This window comes from Halichoeres trimaculatus, unplaced genomic scaffold (genome assembly GCF_033239565.1).
Source record: "Halichoeres trimaculatus isolate MK-OKI-2021-1 unplaced genomic scaffold, fHalTri1.1 fHalTri1_scaffold_10, whole genome shotgun sequence".
NCBI classification, from domain to species: domain Eukaryota; kingdom Metazoa; phylum Chordata; class Actinopteri; order Labriformes; family Labridae; genus Halichoeres; species Halichoeres trimaculatus.
Genome location: NW_027437187.1, coordinates 11,756,423 through 11,776,356, shown reverse-complemented (window position 1 = coordinate 11,776,356; position 19,934 = coordinate 11,756,423). Strand labels below are relative to the sequence as shown.

General features: G+C 38.9%; 1 protein-coding gene across 1 annotated transcript in view; it reads left to right on the top strand.

Annotated features, from left to right (window-relative positions):
• Window positions 1–558: 558 nt before the first annotated feature.
• Window positions 559–19,934, top strand: part of hydin (HYDIN axonemal central pair apparatus protein) — an 81,376-nt gene continuing 62,000 nt past the window's right edge. Inside the window, exons 1-8 of the mRNA XM_074677638.1 lie at window positions 559–622; window positions 965–1,088; window positions 2,400–2,525; window positions 4,502–4,621; window positions 4,951–5,085; window positions 6,884–7,083; window positions 7,896–8,020; window positions 19,200–19,404. Of these exons, the coding sequence (XP_074533739.1) occupies window positions 987–1,088; window positions 2,400–2,525; window positions 4,502–4,621; window positions 4,951–5,085; window positions 6,884–7,083; window positions 7,896–8,020; window positions 19,200–19,404 (1,013 nt within the window). The 5' untranslated portion in view covers window positions 559–622; window positions 965–986. The remainder of the gene's footprint in view (window positions 623–964; window positions 1,089–2,399; window positions 2,526–4,501; window positions 4,622–4,950; window positions 5,086–6,883; window positions 7,084–7,895; window positions 8,021–19,199; window positions 19,405–19,934) is intronic.

The window sequence follows — 19,934 nt, the reverse complement described above, 5'->3', positions numbered from 1 at the left end:
TATATATATATATATATATATACAGATGAAGAGAGACAGGAAGTGTGGGGAATCAAAGCGTACAGGAGTCCAGTCACCGAGCATTAGCCTCTGTTTAGATGATCTCGCGTCCGATTCGAAGTTTCCTTAAGAGAATAGGACCACTAGAAACAAAACCGGGGAAGGGACATAGAGTCCGTGCAGATTGTTGCGAGGTAGTTTACTGCATGATGGTACTCAGAAATACGAAAGACCTACAAACTACAGCCTAGATTAGTTGCATTTTAAAAATTGTTCGCGGTCTCAGTATCCTTGTAACAACTGGAAGTTTACAGGGTATTCATATTGGAGCGTTTTGGTTTTATGCCTTATCTATTCAGAAACTTTTCACAGCGTTTTTAAAGCTTTGGCAGATCACTCTGGTCTTACATCTGTATGAATTTAGCCACTAAGCCATTTTTAACCGTCATTACAGCTTACTTGGTTGGACGTTGACATGAAACAGGTAGAAGCCAATCAGCGAGCAGCTTACTCTGTGGTCTCTCTCTTTGTAACCTTAGCAACAAGCAGCAAACGAAGTTGCCGGATGTGCGCTCTACCAATGAATTTCAGAGAGAATTCATTAAATACGCTGTTAACTCAGGTACGGAGGGGCAATGACAATACTTTTTACTTTCAGGTTTTAATAACTTTGTTCTGAAGCGACGTCGGAGGAGGTTTGTTACACCTGGAGCGAATTAAACTCATTAGAGTTTGTTCTAAACTCGTTTGATCGTTTGAAAGATCTGTTTTACAAGTAATAACATGATTTGACCTATTTAATGTAAACATAAGTAACATTATAAAAGATCGTTTCAGTCACTGTAACGTTAAGATGCCGAAGTAAACTAACACTCTGTCTCTAGCAATGAAATTTTCAGAATACGTTGGGGTGTTCATTTGACTACTCCACGAAGCTGTTATCCAGTACTGTTTTTCTTTTCAGGCCAGTTTCCTCACATTCCAAAATGACAGCCGTCCTGTTTCCTCCGAGAAAAAAGAGGTATAAGAAAAATGAGATTCTGCCTTGCAACTTTAAACTTGTTCTTAAGGAGGATAAGCCACAAAGGGTAAGGATACTTTTAATTTACATCACTACTATCCCCTGGGGACTACATTCAGTTAAATCATGCCATGGCAGCTTGTAACACAGAATTAGCAGTATCTAGTTGAAATTAATTAGATGTTGTTACCAGGTTTCCTGTGAATAAACAGGAGCCAAATTTCCTGCACCAGGTTCTGGAAATTGTTCCAGGCTTTTAAAGAAGCTGCTTCAAATGACAGATTGTCCTAATAATTACCTTGGCCTCTTAGAGGGAGCAAAAATCAATATGTGACTGCAGTGTTTTGTTGCAATGACCTCTGCTCAGCAATTTGGGGCTTTTTCTGGGCTGCTTGTGTTTGTACACAAGGTATGTGGTGAGAGCATGAAGTGCTATTACCAAACTTGATTTTTTACAAAATGAGATTCACAAAATAACGGCTTTCCTTAACTGATTCTGGTGGTTTAAAGTTTAGTTTCAATCATGTTTCAATTGCTTAAGTAAAACAATGTTTGCATATAACAAACACAGTGCTTAAAGTTATTCTTAACAAAACCTACATTATCTTCTGACCAGCATTTCTATACTTATCTATAGTCGTTGCCAGACAAATAAAAAGATCTCAAACAGATGAGTAAGTTGCACAGCTTAAACATGTAAAATTAAGACAGCAGTGAAAAAGTTATAACTCAGAGTTAAGTTTAAATTGTTACGGTGGCATTTATGTTACAAAAATGTTTATGCTTGTTTAAAAAGTCACACCAATGTGAAGAGAAGTGTCATCATCTCGCAGCTTGCCTTTATAAAGCATAATGTTTACTCGAGCAACTTTGTTGTCTCTGAATAATGGAACAGGGTCTATTTTGAATACACACATAACAGGCAGCTATTGAATATTGCATATACAGTAACTCCCCCCTTCTACATTATTCATTTAGTTTTCAAGCCAAAATCCTTCTCTGACCTAAACTTGAAATAGGCTAAGTGCAGTTAGATGTTTCTGGTACACTGATAAAGAGGTGCCAGAGGATTGTGAGGAAAGGATATAAACCACAAAATGCTGCAGATAGGGCTCACTGAAAGGGAGAGTATTAATAATCTTTGAGCGCATGAAATCAGCTCAAGGAAATGTTCTTGATGCTGGCGGCTGAGCATCTGTGTCATAGCTGACAGCTTTCAGACCACAGTTTTGCTGACAGCTCTTGTGCTCATTATCTTTTTCCCATTTCTCCATCAGTGGTTACAGTTTTGTTTGATGTGGTGCCTCATCACTACTGAAATAAGAGACAGGCTATATGTGCAGCTAACATGAATGTGAGTCTCCTTGTGTGTTTGCAGGTTTCTCCATCTGTCTATACCCAGGAGATGTTACAGTCTACAGAGGAGCGCCTGGCTAACACCAGTGAGGTGCATCCACCACGAATCCTGGAACTGCTCGACATGAGCATGACGACACATCACAAAGTAAACACCAGAAAATGTTTTTATATCTTTGCAGCTCAACAACTTCCCATGCATTCATGAACCACAAAAAATAAAAGTACGAAAACAAAAAGAAGGAGGAGATAATATAAGTTACAGAGAAGAGTACAGCTAGAAGTAGTGACAGGATGATGAAATATGTCTAGCATGCACTGCAGGCTGAGCTCGCCAACCATGATAACTGTGACAAACAATATCATAGAGGAAGACACAAGTTTGGCAGGAATTTGCCATCACAACGCTCATCTGTAGACAAGCCTTAGCTGCTGACTTTCATCTTTATGAAGAGAAAACCCAGGGAAGTCCACTGTATCTTCATGTCTCAAAAATATAATGAATCTAATGTTTGGTGTTGACAACCTGTCTGCTGTCTTAGGATTTGCAGTTCACACTTTCGTATAATATACAATTTTATAAATGATGCTACTAGATAAAAATACCCAGGAATACTACTACTGCATCATCTCAGGATTTGGATTGGATTTTACAAACTTTAGCTCTGGTAGCAATAACAGTTTAATAGCTAAGCGACATTTCAGCCACTATAAGGATGAATATCACTGCACATTTCAATAAATGACTTAACTAAATAAAGAATGATTAAAGAGGTGGATGAGACCTGCACATAGTGCATATAGTGCCTGCTAAGGTCATTTATATTACACCAAAGCTTCTTCCTCTTAGTCAGCAGGCACTAATTTATGGGTAGAGGGCAACCAATGTGAATGAACGCCCTGTACTTTTAGACTCAATTTAACAAGGTGCTTAGAGCAACAATGCCATCAAAAGTTTTAGATTAATAAATGCAGCCTCATCATAATTAGGAGGACCTATTTTTGCATCTCACACTGCTCACACTTTCTTTTGATTGTCAAATGTGCAAATCTAAATAGGCCTAACCTCCTGTGTGTGCAGTGATAGGTGGTAGCAATAATTTCTGCACAAAGGCACTGATTCAAGTCTTCCTGGTAATTTCAGCTATGCTCTCTTTCATGCACAGTACAGTACGGTACAGTACTGTGTAGTTTTCATTAAAGCCCAACCAATTAATCGGGTGGACTGATTAATCGGGCAGACTGATTAATCGGGCGGGCTGATTAATCGGGCGGGCTGATTAATCGGGCCGATTATTATTGTCACTGAGTAATCAACATTGGCCAAAATGTAGCTGATTACAAAAATTTTTGCTCCACGGAGATTCTGTTGCTTCTGCTCCTGTGTGTTCATTAATATACGGCTACTACACAGCGCCTCACTTCATAATGCCATGCAGGATTAACCGGGGCTTATAAATTCACAAGTTATTGTCTTAGTTGAAATCATTTTTGAAAACGTTTCAATGTATTGTGTTGTAATTGTATTTATTGCATGTTTTGAAAGCAGCTACATTGTTACTTAAAATCTAATTTAGTCCAATGCATTAAATGGAAGATGGAACTTTTCAATAGCTAGTCATAATTTGTGTTCATATAAAGTATTTATCCTGTGTATATCAATGAATTTATTACACATATCAGCCGATATATCGGATATCAGTCGTTATATCCGATATCAGTCGATATATCAGATTTCGGCTTCTTTTTGCCCCCAGTATCGGTATCGACATCGGCCCCAAAAATCCCATATCGGTCGGGCTTTAGTTTTCATTTATTGCTCCTCTTGACACAGCCCGTCTTCTTCATTCAACACAGAAGGAAAACATAAAGACTAGATGAAGGTAAAGAGTTAGTCCGACCAACTAAAAAGAACAATCAGCCCTTTACATCTCTTTTGTTGTGATTAAGGATGATCAGTAGCCATATTCATGGGCTCATGTGCTATAGTATTTTTTAAACAGGTTCAAAAAGCCATGCTAGAGTGTCCCTTAAAGATTTTGCTACACTGACACATTTTGTTTGTCATGAAAAATCTTTGTTAATGTTTAATATATTTGTATGTTTTTTTTGTGTGTATGTCAGCTGTCTTTGGTAGATACTGATCAGCCGCTTTTTCAGCCCTTCCCATCTGAGTTGGTTTTCCAGAACTTCACTCCTTCTCAGACTTACAAGTTACCATTACTGCTCCTCAACAATGATAAGGTGCGTGCATAATGGCCAAGGTTGACAATACTTATACAACATAGCTGCTGAATCGATGTTTCAATTAGCCGTGCTTTGATAAGAAAGAAGAAAAACAGTCAAACTTTTATCTGTGCGTGTGTGTCACTGGGAGTGGGTTGTGTGCACAGGGAGCAGAATGACTGGAAAAGGTCAGGAGGGATTGTAGGAGATTTATCACTGCAAGCTGTACAGCCACCATCAAGTGATAATGAATAAATCATCACTTGTGTGTGTTCCTCTCTGTGTGTCTTGCTGTGTAGTGTTCGCTTATTTCTTAAGTTTTTGTTATACTTTTTATTTTTTTCAAGGTTTCCCGACAAGTGAAGGTGGAGCAGCAGGACTCTGAGTTTTTCCATGTGGTTGGTCCAGAGGATGGAGGGAACAAGGTCGCACCAGGATTGTCTGCTACTTTTACTGTTTTCTTCACTCCGCTGGAGAACAAGGTACTGAAGACAGAGGGGAGTCTGACTGCTCCACTGAATAATCACTCAGAGAAAGCTAGATTCAGAATGCACAGTGAAGTACCAAGGTAACCTGCACTTAAGGGGCTGGTGCAGAATTAAGATCAGATGATTAGATGAAGCCGTAATCAGACACGCAGGGAGACAGAGCAAAAGCTGTGGGTAGGAATGTGAAATTAGAGAGATAATACTTAAGGTAAGCACTGAATTACAATGGTGTATATACATGATACCATAGATATGAAAGATTCTAGAGATTATTTGAAATCAATAATACATTATACATACAAACAGATGCACTTTGTATTCACATGTTTGGTAATGGTTTAGTCAGAGTCAAATAGTTTAGGGTCATGGATCAGGCATTGAATTACCAGCACATCCTTTTATCGACTCTTTTACGGGAGAAAGCGAAATGTGAGAGGCAAAGGTCAACACAAAATATGGCGTCCCTTATATTAAAGGATATATGATCCTTACATTGAGTCTTGTTTAGAATGGTAACCACACTAAACTGTTTAAGTTTAACATCAAAGTTTAACTGCAAAGATGGAGAAATCTGTTGGTCAGGTTTTCCTCTGACTAGACTAATTACATAGACTACAGTATAGACAGATACTATTGCTATAAAATATGATTCAGACTTGATTACTTTCCTTTTTTGGAAGTGTTATAAAGATGGTTATGTTTATTTTTACCTCAGCCAAGGAGGTTATGTTTTTGGGAAAGTTTGTCTTTCTGTCTGTTTGTTTCTCTGTAAACAGCATAACTCAAAAACTAACTAATGGATCTTGATGAAATTTTCAGGAAATGTTCAAAATAGGAAAAAGAAGAAGTGATTGAATTTTGGAGGTGATCTGTATCACCGTCTGAATCCAGGACTTTTTTAAAGGATTCTTTATCATAGTGAGATAGGGCCGTTTTCACCATATGTGTTTATAACTCCATGATAAATGATCGGATTGCTTTGCAAAACAATACAAGACAAGGTCACCATAATTTCTGACAAATGTAGAAGAACAATCCAGATCCTGGCAATATTCTAGATACTCAGATCCAGAATATGAAATATGTACTGGGTCATGATAATTTTCAACACTGTCAGGAAACAAATTATCATACAAACCTGCAGCTAACACCAAACTGTGGCAGACAGTCTGCTGAAAGGGAGTATAACATTAAAGTAAGACTTTAAGTGTTCTGAGTGCTTTTCTAATTTGTAACAGTTTTTTGCAATTTTTTGTTTTGTTTTTTTCTTTATTTGCTTATTCTATGTTTAGTACATATGTTGTTATGTGATTTTATTTGGGACTACCTTGAAAACAAGATGGTACATCTCATGGGGTGTATCCTAACAAATAAATTTCTGGAAGAAAGCCATTTTATCAGATTTTGGTGTCTTCATCAGGTGTAAAAATGCCAACACTACAAGTAATTTGAATGCATTTAATGTATTGTATTCTGTAAATATAGTTAAATATACATGTTAACCATAAAGCAAACTAAAAATAAGGTTTTGGTCACACTGGTGTTTGCATTTGGTAGAGAGCATCCTTGCGCCAAAATGCTTTTCAAACAGCTAATAGCAAGGCTGTAGTCACGTTTTTATTTTTACTTGTTCATCACTAAAAAGTCAGAATGAGTCTGGGCAGCTGCTTGTGCCTTAACCCAAGGCCAATCCTTAAGGCCCAGCATCATTCAAAAAAAAAAATAACTCAACGACATGAATTTAACACAGCTTGAGTGATGGACACCTGTATTTGTCATTTCCTCCATACAGGACTATCACCACAGCTTTGTTTGTGTGACAGAGAGAGAGCGCTTTGTGGTCCCAGTCCGAGCAGTTGGGCCACGTGCCATTCTTGACTTTCGTGATGAGTTCACTTTACCCACCTGTCCAGTGAAAACCTCCACACAGAGGACACACCTTGTACGCAACATAGGAAACAGTGAAGCCAAGTTCACTCTTCACACACAGAGGTGAGAAACACTACAGATCTACTGTTTAAGTTCTTTACGTCACTGTATTTTCAAAAGCAACCCACTTATTTGGTCATTATTTTATTTAACAGTTCTTTATTGCAAGGAATAACCCCTTGAGATAAGTTATCTCGTTTTCAAGGGGATCCTCAGATTCATAACAACACAAAGAGCAGAGTAGCGTAATACAAGATAGCAAAATTATATATACATATGAAAAAGTATATATACACATAAACAATAATAAAATCAAAATAAAAACAAAACAAAATAAAATAATAATAAATAAATAAATCTAAATAAACACAGATGTTAGATGTTATTAAATTTACGAGTTATGCCCATATGAGGACATGGCTGACTTGATTTACTGGAGTGTACTCTGTAGCTGTCTGCAAAGAGGCTAAAACCCCTCCCCTTTGTCCTATCCAAACTGAGATGTAGCATGATTGAGTTCAGCATTACCAACATGCACCCTCATTGACGATGGGCTTCAAAACTCTGTATTAGGAACAGATGAATGACATATAGCCATACATGTACAGTCTATGTATTTCATACAATTCAACAATCTAACCCATAGGACCAATGTTTAGTATCCAAAAATAATCAAAAATATCTCAAGTAACCTTTTCAAGAGCTACATTAATAGACTGAGTAAAACTACACCTTTCACCAATTTAACTCAGATATTTATAACTAATGTTTTTCTATTTATTTTGTCAAAAAGGGGGTTGCAATCACTGACTTATATAACTAGAAAGTATCTTGTTTTGGATGTCACAAAAAAATTTGCCCCTTTTAATTTTCAGGCCCTTCTCAGTGACGCCCTCTTCTGGTACCCTAGACGTAGGAGCGGGAATGCAGGTGACAGTGGATTTCAACCCCATGACTGTAGGAGACCATAGCCAGGATCTGCTTCTGCACTACCACACTGGTGAGACAAATTTTAGGTCAAAATAATTGCAAACTTAAACATCTGTGGGCAAGCCAGTGACTTGAATATGCTAAGATGAGTTGTCTTTTGAAAAAAGCTGGTTTCAGTTGTACAGTCATGTGATTCCTCTGTTCCAAGAGCTGTAGTGAAATATTTATAGCTGACCTACTCTGCATATCTGTTGTTTAGTTGTGCGACTGACTTTTTTGCATTGCTTAAATGTCTCCATAGAGTGAGAGCAGTGAGTTTTCACAAGTCTTAGCTCTGTCATATATTTTGTGTGACATTGTTTTCCTTGTGTGTGATTGAAATGTCATAGGTTTCAATGCAAGTGTGTGAGCAAGGAAATGTAGTCCTCTTGAGAGACATTTGAGTTTTTCTTATTCTTTTAAAAATTGTATACAAAAAATTGTACATTCAAATCAATTTCTGAATAACACACAAGAATGAATCAACAGGGTGAGACCTTAAACTATAAGATAAGTAAAAAGAAAAAGGAGGGAGCAGACATTTACTGCAAAAACAGTTTGCATAATCAGCAGAGTCAAATAGAGTGGAACTAAAAGGATGAATGTGTTTACTATAATCACAGAGGTAAACAATATAATGAGATTCTCTTTCAGCAGCAGTAGTGACCCTGAAGCGGAACTGGACTGCTAAACAGCCATCGTACACACACACAGAAGCACACACACAGAAGCACACACACTCTTACTCACATAAACAGAAAAAAATAAACATTACTATATTTTTCTCAGTGCAAACCCAGGTTTAATGAAAATTGTTGATGAAGAAGCACGCGCGTTAGTCAGATGAAGATGTTCTATACTTATAGTAATATCACATGTTTCTGTAAAACTTTCTCCATCACATAGACTGTCTATATCATTGCTAGCCATCTAGAGACCCATCTGTTACAGCCCAGCGCAAAACTTCCCCCAAGCTGCTCCAATTAGCTCTGCACCGTCTCCTTTCTAATTGTCTATTTTTCACAGCTTTATGTAGACTTGAAACGTTGTGTGTTTATGACTGTGTCCCATATGAAAGTGTCAAGTTTTGGATTCCCCATGATCCCTTAACCTTGGATGTAGCCGATGAGAAGTTACTAATGAGGTACTTTGGGGTTTGGGTATCTGTCTGTTTGTGTTTGCTTGTGGCCATGAAGTAAAAGGTGACATAAGTAATAGTAATGAGAGGAGAGTCTATAACATCCTCAGGGACCTGCAGTGTGAAAATTGTAGGGAGTTGGCTTATAATAGCTGTGGGGTATAGAATTTTTTATCCTCCTCTCCTCTCCTCTCCTCTCCTCTCCTCTCCTCTCCTCTCCTCTCCTCTCCTCTCCTCTCCTCTCCTCTCCTCTCCTCTCCTCTCCTCTCCTCTCCTCTCCTCTCCTCTCCTCTCCTCTCCTCTCCTCTCTCTGATCGTAAGAATAGTAAGAAATGACATCTTGATGGACTTTTCACACACTATTCTTCAATTTTCTCTGTCTTTTGTTGTCTTTGATAGTGAAGTGTTAGATGATGATGAGGAGTTGTAGTAGTGTTTTATTTCTTGCACGTGGAGGGTGCTCGGCCCAGATGTACTTACAAAACACTTCAAAACAAAACAAACAATAAAGTACAACATAAAGAACAAAGGCATTTCTGTACTAGGCAACTTTTCAATGCAGTTGTATGCCATATGCCCCTCCTGACCCTCTCCATTTATTCTGGCTTAGGACTGGCATTAATTAGAACACTGGCTTGTGCTCCCCCTAGTGGCTGGGTAAGAAAACCACTGAATTACAGCAGGAGCAATTTGGGGTTCAGTACACTTCAGAATGTGACTGCAGGTGCTGGGATCAAACCCCTGACCTTCTGACTGAAATACACCAACCCCACCACACCACCACTGAGGCACAGCTGCTCAAATTTCTATTTAAGTCAAATAATGACCAAAAATGAACACAATACACCTTAGACATCGACACATCAGCATGATTTCAGCAATAGACCAAACAAAACATAATCAAAGTGAAGTATCCTCCTACAAAGCCAACCAGAGATGGCCAATCTGTGGCTCATGAGCCACATGTGGCTCTTTGCCTTTTGGTGTGCGGCTCTTCTATCCACTATATAGTTATGAGTAACACTGTGCCGATAAATCTAAAATATTGATATACTGATGCCAAAGTTGGGATCAGTATTGATCAATAAAGTGATAAGATTAATACTTAAGTTTCATTTTCTCTTCTCTCAATTGCTCATCTCTATCTATCTATCTATCGATAGATAGATAGATAGATAGATAGATAGATAGATAGATAGATAGATAGATAGATAGATAGATAGATAGATAGATGGATAGATTTTTGTGGCTCTCGGTCTCTGACTGGTTGGCCACACCTGATCTAAGCGCATAATGTAAGGGGTAATAGAACAACAAAAGCATTCCAGATTTTAATGTCCAGTCACTGATGTTTCCAAATGCCATCTTCTTTTCATCTTAAAGCACAGAAAAAGTGATGGCTTATACAGAACTAAGACTACTTCTATTGGGGTCATCAGTTGATATTCTCCTGGCATTGGCATAAATCAAACCACCCACTTGTGTTGAGACAAATCTCACTTTCACAAAACTTAGATAAATAATTTGATAAAAATGCGTTGGGTTTATTAGTTTATAATAGTTTTCTTGTTGGTTCGGCTTTAGATACTCACTCACGGATCCTCTTTATTTCATTAAGTGCCAATGCTTGATAAATGTTAGTTTTAATGGCCACAGATTGCACAATCTTTGCCATCCACACTGTTTTATTTCTGTGTTTTTGTTAAAACCTGTTTCTCCAAGTATAGTGTCTTCACTTACTGTAGTTTAACACTCAGCAATCACTGATCTTTGGGTTAGCCTTGGTTGCATGCACAATTAGCCAGACTACTTAAGATCAAACGCATGAAGACAAATCTGTGGATTTTACCTGCCAAGTCACAAGGGGGACAATTAGAGGTAAAATATGGAAACAGCAGTGCAATGAAGGAGATGATGTAAATGGAGTTTAGGTTTTGTCTTTTCACTTTAATGCAGCTCTTTTTAATCAATTTACATGATTTTAGAGTGTAAGAGCTAACCCCAATTGGCACTCTTACCACTTCCCCTTCATCTTACCCCTTCATCTACCTCTTCCCCTTGGCCCTCTGTTTTAAGGGCCAAAACAAAAGGGTAAAAAAACATCTCTTAGAAACAAAACTCCACTTTAGTCTTTGTCGTTCTGTTGTATCAATTAAAGGATGTCCAGCATGCAAGTAATATTTACTCCAATCTAAACATTAGTAGCCACAAATAGAAACAGCAGATGTGACAGGCTGTGTTGGTTAACCAAGAGGTGGCTTCAATCAAAATCAAATCAGGCTTACTCCTGACCCAGGCTCGGCACATCAAAGTCTCCTCTTGAGCTAATTTCAGCTCCTCGACTCCCTAAAAGTCGTCTTAAGCGTAAAATCCCAAGGTGCCAAACAAACACTCTGGAACAGCTGAGTAGCGTGCAGAAAAAAGAGTTGAGTACACTCTTGTTCGATATGCATCACCCTGGTGGATATTCCACAGTGCACCACCCTGTTTTTACTCTGAGGAATTGTGTGTGTTGGTGTGTGTATGTGACGGGAAACTCAGTGGCATGCTGACATGGCAGTTATTCTGTTATCAGGAGTAGTACTGAAACTGCACCACGGGAAAGTCACCTTGTGAGGAAGTGTCTGATTTTTATTGGATAATGGTGGATAAGAGCTGAGCAGTTTGGATTCAGATTCATTTATTTTGACTTTATCATTTAATTAATGTGACTCTATCCTCAGGGCAGCGAGAATACCAAAGGGGTGTTACAGTAAAGGTTTTAATGATGATTGTTTGCAGGAAACACCACCCTGTGAAAATGTTTTGGTCCTCACTTTCGGAGCACTGTAGATTCATTTTTGCTTGGTATGTGACCTTTAAAAAGAGCAGAGGTGCTGTGTGGCTGCATAAACAGGCAGGTCTGCTGAAGGAGTGGCAACAGTAGCAGTGTTCAGCAGCATTAAGCTTTTATAGTGGGAGGGCCAGCAAAGGTCCAAAGCACCACTTACAACCCATCAAGAGACGATCATTTTTAATTTAGCACCTTTCCCTGACTCCCTCATGCTCATGTATGTTTCAGATCAGCGTGCTGCACAAGACTTGACTTGGCTGTTGGAGGATTCTGCATTGCCCAGATTTTCAGCATGTGTGTTAGTGTGCTGCAATTTCCACTAACACCAAAGTCACTTGCACCCTCACACACTGCATCTGTATGTCTTATTGCCACTTCAAAGCCAATGCAGCTTTGAAAAGTAATAGTTTGCTTGTTCTTCCTTAAAAGTGAGCAGAGACTTTGTGCTCCTCCAGTAAATCCCCCCCCTCCCCCAGCCAACCCCTCTCCCTCTGTCACTGCTGCTGGTTTAAATGAGAAGACGGACAGCTCTTAGGCAGCGCTGAGGCATCTGCTTTGACAGGGCTAGGGCACCAAGGGGACCTCAGCAGAGCAGCCTTTTAGAAAAGCAGCACAGGCACACACAAACAGCAAGCAGCGACACACACACACACACACACACACACACACACACACACACACACACACACACACACACACACACATTGAAAATCTAAGTACAAGCACATCCTCTTACTCACACGCACATACTGCAGAGCTGCTGTTTGTGCCGTAATCAAAGGTAGCTGGAGGGGTTGAGAAGTTCCCTCGGTGTGTACACAGAAGAATTATGGGAAGATAAAGTGAACAGGGAAAAGATGGGTTGGTGGCCAGCGATGATGAAAGCTTAGCAATAAGCTGCAGCTCTCCCTGCCTGTCAACTGCTGTCATAGCATCCGGAAGCTGGGAGATAATTGCTCTCCTTTCTGTACTTTTCTTTCCTCTCTCCCTCATTTCCTTCTATCACTCATCCCCTGTCCTCTATGTTTTCTCTTCATCTGATACTATCTCACAGTTTTTTGTCCGTTTTGCAGAATGAAAAAAAAAAAACTGGTCTTCCTTTGGAAATGTGTTTTTTTTCTGCCTATCGGCACACGATGGCAATCTTTGTGATAACTGTCCTTTGGAAGCAAACATTAACCCTGAATCATACGAGAGGATATGATCTAACCAGACCTCATTCCTCTCAGTCTTGTTGGTTATTTCCCTCAACTGGGACCAGGTGGGTTTGTTATTGATTTCACTTAAGCCAAATACCACACAGTTTAACTACCCTAGAGGCTTTCTTTGGGAATGAGGTATCTCTTGCCCCAAATTAATCACTTCTGCTTACCTGCTTCAGCCTGGGCAGAGATAGATTTTGAGGTTCTCTTTTGCAGTCTGCACTGCCTGCTTTAACCTAATGGGATAATAATCTTATAAAACACAGGTTTATCATTGTGGCAGATAAATCTTTAAAAAGTCATCAGTGCTTTGGTTGATTGTCAGTAAGTTGTACTTTGGGACATACTTTCACGTTGATGGTGCTTCTGAAGTTTCTAAATGTTATTCTCTGGTGCTTGAAGTCAGAGTCATGCAAATGGAACAAGTTTTCCACAGTCATGCTGCCTTTTTTTTTTTTTGGTTTTCCTGACAAAACCCCCAATCCCAGTCAGACATAAAGGGTTGAAAATAGTGGTTATGACCAGGCTTTGTTATCCCAGACTTTATTTTTCAGACCTTTTTGAGAATTTTTCACAAAGAGTGGAGCTGTACATTTGAACACTCTTGTGCAGACAGAAAAGACTGAGCACAGACTGTAATGAACAGAACTGAAGGACAAAACATTATTATTTCAGCAGAAGTGAATTTATTTCCAATGATTTGCTTTTAAGGATAAAAATTTTAACTTTGAGGTAACATCAAAGATAAAATTTTAAAAATAATATTATCTTTAATAAAAAAAATACCAATAGACCAATGATTGCTGTACTACTAGCAGTATAAAACAAAGACAAAAATAGTCCAAACTTTTCGTGCCTTAAAAATTTAATGGATGTAGTTGTACAGTTTGTTGTGCGTTTAGTGTGTGGAGCATATGCTGTGTGAAATTTTTAGTGTCAATAGTACCTGTGACTAAAAAACATATGAAGGGAGCATAAACTTAATAATAAATGGACATGGCACCTCTGACATCATCCATCTGTTTCTAATATGGAGCTTTTAAGCCTTTCGTCAATGGCAGAAATTTTGGGAATGCTCAACTCAAGAGGCGGCTTTGAACTTCCTGACTAAAGCTACAGGATGCCCACCTGTCAGTCACATAAGATGTGCATCTGATTGGTCAAACTGGAGCTACCTAAACAACGAGGCCTACTGAATATCTAAATCATATAAAACATATCCATTACCCTTGCTTCAAAGAGCGCCTCACAGGTCTCCTGAGCAATCACATCCTTGATCTTCAAGCTCTCATTGAGTTTATTTTGGATGAAGAATAGTGTGGCGACTTGATTTGTTCCTATTTAAACGTAAGCTCATTAAGAGTTGTTCAGAAACGCTCTTGCTAAAACACTTAAAGTCCTTTCAGTGGCGCTGAAATGTGTTACCCTGGATGGATTTGTCAATTCCTCTTTCTCTGTTATGACATGAGATAGAGCCATCAGAGAGATTTCGGTGTAATGTCATGTTTAATCCCTGCCTCCTGCTCACTTATTTTAAGTCAGTTTTGATGTGTTTGTCCTCACACTTTTTTGGACATGTGGAACTCTGAAGTTTGGATCAGCTCAAGTTAAGTCCTTGTCAAACAGATTAATGATCTGACTTAATTGGGGTATCTTGGTGATCCTGGCTGGATTTCCTTTGTTAGTATTGTTTTGCAAACACTCTTGTTTTGCATTTAGTACAATGTCATTTGTTATTGCCCTAAAAAAAACAATCACAGCTGTGTAACGTCTTAGGCCCATTACATACATACATACCAGTGGCGGCTGCTGGTCAGCCAAGGAGGGGAAGCTAATTTTTTTCTGGCCTACATCATAAATTTGTTTATTTATTTAAACGTAAATTCTACCGTCCGTGTCAGCTTGCTAGCAGCTGGAGCTGCTACGTGAGACTACGACAGGCTGTAAGTGTGAGTGACAGGGGGAGAAGCTCCGCAGCTGTAGCTGTAGCTGCTTATTGGTGAAAAGAGAGAGAATCTTAAAACACAAAGCTTGTCGTTTTTAAGAAAGGTAAACTCGCTGAGGATTGATAAAGCCTCTGGATCAGTCCAGAACAACTAAATGTACAACTCAGAAGATGCTCTGGTGGAGGGTTATACTTCAAGATTGCTGACTGGCTCATTTCACTGTCAATCAAAAAGGGATTAGGCCTCAGACAGATCATCCAATCATCATGCAGAAGCCCAGCGTCCAGGCCAGCCCACTGCCTCATAGACCCCCAGAGACGCTAAGCATCCAATGGGCGGGACAAAGCCCAGCGTTTATCCAATGACCGTCCAGTTTCCACAGTGGAACAACCCACTCTACGCTACCCCGCTGAAGTCAGAAGACGCTCAGCGTCCAACTGTGTTAAAGCGCTGAGACGCTGCAGAGATGAATGAGAAGGAGGTGGAGACAGTTACCTGTGATAGGTAGCTGATTCTGATCAAAAGATGAAGAAATTCTAGTGCATATTTTGTGAATGAAATGTACACACAGCTGTACATATCACCACTTTTTGGGGGGGTATTTTAGGGGAAGCTGAGCTTCCCTTGCAGTCTTAGAGCATTCGCCACTGATACATACATACATACATACATACAACTGGAACTTGAAGACAAGCTTGAATGAATTTTATTGGCTATATTGTAGCTTCATGCACCAATAAGCCATGAAATTATGACCACTGATGGGTAAAGTGAAAATCATTGACAATCTTTGAACGATGGCATAGGGTAGAACAAGCAAACAGTTTATAGAACAGAAGCTGATGTAGATGAATCAGTAATAATAGATGAGTGTAAGGATATGAGCAACTTTAACAAGGGCCCAACTAAGATGGCTTGGCGTCTAGGGGTGGGAGAAAAAAATAAAATATTGATATATCAGGATTTTTGTTGAACAAAATCAAACTTTGGGTATATTTTTCAAATTCAAATTCTTCATTTCTGTCCTTGTTTATAAACTGGATTGGAAAAAAGTTACCACTTTTCTCCAGCAGAGGGTGAGTTGTTTCTCTCTGACTTACATATTGTGCATTTTATGGGAAAAATGCAGCTCCTGATATACTCTGTAGACATTTTGCAAAAATTGCAAAAATCGTAAATATAGAAGAATCATAATTTAAATCAAATCGGCACCCCAGAAATCGTAACAGAATCGAATCGTGAGAATTGCATATCGTCCCAGCCCTATTAGTGACTGATTCAGAGCGTCACCAATACAACAGCTCTTGTGGGGTGTTCCCTGTCTGGGGGGATTAGTAAAGTGGTCCACAGATAGAAAAGCAGTGAACCTGTTACAGTCAGAGTGGCAGCCAAGGCTCACTGATGTCGGTGAATACTGTGGGATGCTTCATTAATGAAAACTAAAGCAAAAACAGGTACAGTATGCTATTCTGGAAGAAATCCACAAACACTTTTAACACTCACATAAAAAATAGTAGTAAAATAAATTGCAGTGTATTTTGAGCTTGTTTTCTGTGCACTTAGTTCACTTTTTACAGCTGCATCAGTGTCATCCTAATATAGAAGAAACAGTAACACTGTTCATCTTGGCTTGAAAACACTTAAAGAGAAACACAGTTAAGAGGGATGTGAGAGAAGAGAAGTATTGATCTCAGCCGCATTTACAACAAATTTTTATATATTAAATAAAACAAACTAATTGTGGGCAAAACTGAATAGGCTTACACTTATTCTTTTTGTGCACACTGTGCACAATACCACAGGGAAACAAAACTGTCAGCTTGAAGTAATTAATGGCAAGTCCCAGTGGCAGTTTTGGCCAGAGACAAGCTTTGAAAAGCACTACAATCACAAAGAAATATCCATTAGACACAATGAGTTTCACAGCATGACAAATATCCTCCAGTTCACTTTGATCAGGGCTTTAATTCTAGAGGGATTTTTTATTGACCAAGGTATCCATGTCTCCATTGATGCTCGGGAAATGTTATATCAAATAAATTATGAACCGCAGAATCACAGAGAGAGGAGAGCCACATAGAGCTCAGAGCAAACTCAGAATTCAGACACCCTTTCATGTTGGACCTGGAAGAGTCACCTGGAAGTGTCAAGTTGGAAATATGTCCCCACAAATGTAACCTCTGTAGATATACAAATATAAAAAATCCCAGGATAAGCATTGTGTCAGCAGGCTATGGCTTCATTCTTTCTGATTTGAATGTACACAAACACTCACCAGATTTACATTAGCCTTGGCTCTTTGGTGGTTTTATTCAAAACCTTGTTTTGCATCTTATTCCTGCTGCTGGTTAATGTTGCTTTTCACTCACTGTCAGAAAGTTGTCCGCTGATGCTACCACGGTGACTTATTATATATCTCATCAAACACAGAGTGTCCTACAGCGTAATTCAAACCTTTGGTATTGAAATCAGCCTGAGATATTTCACTCTGCTGCAACTTAGAGAGGCCTTGGCAGCAATATAAAGTTGGTTGTTTTGGTTGCCAGATTTCCGGGATATTTTGAGCGCCATTTTAATCTCTTTGCTAGGCTCAGTCTGATCCAGATCCAGCCCTTCAAAGCTAAACTTTGCAGTGTGTCCTTGACTCCTCTGTGAGTGTCTCCTCTACCCACTGCCCACATTAGGCCTTAGACTCCCAGAGGAGCAGCAGCGGCGAATCAGAGGATAGAATTTTGTTGTGCTGGGCAGCTCACATTTGCCTGCTGTATATGCAGTATATCAGAGAGTAAGTGTCTCTTTCCTTTGCAGCTGCAACTTTAGGGCGTTGCTTTACCCAGAATTAACTTCAAGTTAACTTATTAAATATGCAGCAAAGGTCCACTGGAGTCCTATGGTATGTGTGCTTCTTAATATGACTCACAGAAAACAGACAACACTATCATGGATGTAGACTTCTCTTACTGAGACATCCAACTGGGAAACAAGTTTTTGGATTAATGTCTTCTGCACTGAAACATGACAAAGAAGTAAAAGCTCTTTAACAGAGATTTTCCTTTTACTTCCTTTTATTCATTTATTGCTCACTGTGTGAGCAGTGAGATTTTGGGGATGATTGAAATGTGTTAAAAGCAGGGATGGGAATTGATAAGATTTTGTCAATACCGATCTGATTCTTTATTGATTCCTTTATCAATCCCTGTTGTGAGTTTTCGTGGTACAAAAAGTAGCTTCACAGGTTTTCTGTGTCAACATTTAATTGAGTTTATACTGTAGGTGAATAAAAGTGAGTTTGAGTCTGGATATTTTTTGGCATAATTAAACAGAAACAGGTAAAAATTTCACATAATGTGATGCTGATGTACTGTATTGTAATATATTAATAATTCAAGTAGGCCATCTAGTGTCTCAAAGTGGTTATAGCAATGGTTTAAGTTGTTTGGAAGCTTTCTGTAGTTATGAAGTCAGCTATAAGCCTTTCAATTGCCTGTTAGCTTTTGACATTTGAAATTCTCAGTATTTTTTACAAAGAGTTGATGTGATATGTTTCTGTGATGAAAGTTGAAATTCTGTTCTGAAGCTGAAGTTATACTGATGTATGCTAACTGCTAGCATATCAGTGCAGTTTCCTATATAAGTTAGCATCAAGCTTGCACTATTTTGTTATATAATATAATAAATAAGGTGATTTATGCCATTTTGAATGTACTGAATATGAATCTCCTGAGAGAGAATAATGTACATTTCTTTATAAAGTCAGTTTTTCAGTAAAACTTCAAGCTGAAAATCCTGAATCAGAGTTTTCTTACGTTATCTAACTGCTAAGTTAAGATAGCTGCAGCAGACTAGTCGACGTTAGGCTCGGCGGCTTCGGCACAATGTAAAGAATTGATAAAGGAATTTTTAAGCACAAAAGCTAACGATATCGATGGATTGAAACATTTCTTGTTGATTCTCAACAGGAACCGGTTTTTGATTCCCATCCCCTGTTAAAAGCTGACTATCTGTGATGTAACACTTAAATTATTCAGTGTATCAGTGTTTGTGTGCACACTTCGGCCTTTTTCTGATCTTTTTGTGTATTTTCTGCTCAGGTGAAGATGTTTACATCAGCTTGTACGGGGTCTGTGAGGAGGCTGACGTCCACCTTGACTCTGACTTCGTACTGTTACAAAAGACTTTCGTTTCCTTGGCCAGTGTCCAGACTGTGTCCCTCATCAACAAGAGTGCGATACCTCTACAGTACTTTTGGACTACTTGGCCAAGCCTGCAAGACGAGGCCCTGGGCTTATTATCAAGGTATGAAAACAGAGCTCTATTTATAACCCGATTTCCATAAAAGTTGGGATGCTGTATGAAATATTAATCAAAACTAATAGAAACAGCTCAAAGACGAAACATCACGTGTTAACCCTAAAAAAAGTTTTTTTTTTTTAATGTATATACAAAAACATTTACTCACTTTAAATTCGAAGCCAAAAACCTGTCTCAGTGCAGTTTGGACAGGGACAGCAGAACACTGAGGAGGTTTATAATGCTAAACAAACATCAAGGGAAACATTTCTGATGGGGTATACAAAAGAGCATTCCAGAGAGGAGGATACTCTTAAAGGTAAAGACAAGAAGAGAATCACCTCTCTGCGATAAAAGAGTTTGGCAACCTAGGCAAGAAAGCAGTACTGGATTGCTGGGATCTTCATGCCTTTAGTGGACATTGCATAAAAAACAGGATGTGAGTCTGCTGTGGAAATCACTGCATGGGTTCAAAATAACATCTTGAAAGCCATCGTCTGTGAATAATTTTTCTGTCCAGTCCACAAACCCAGGAT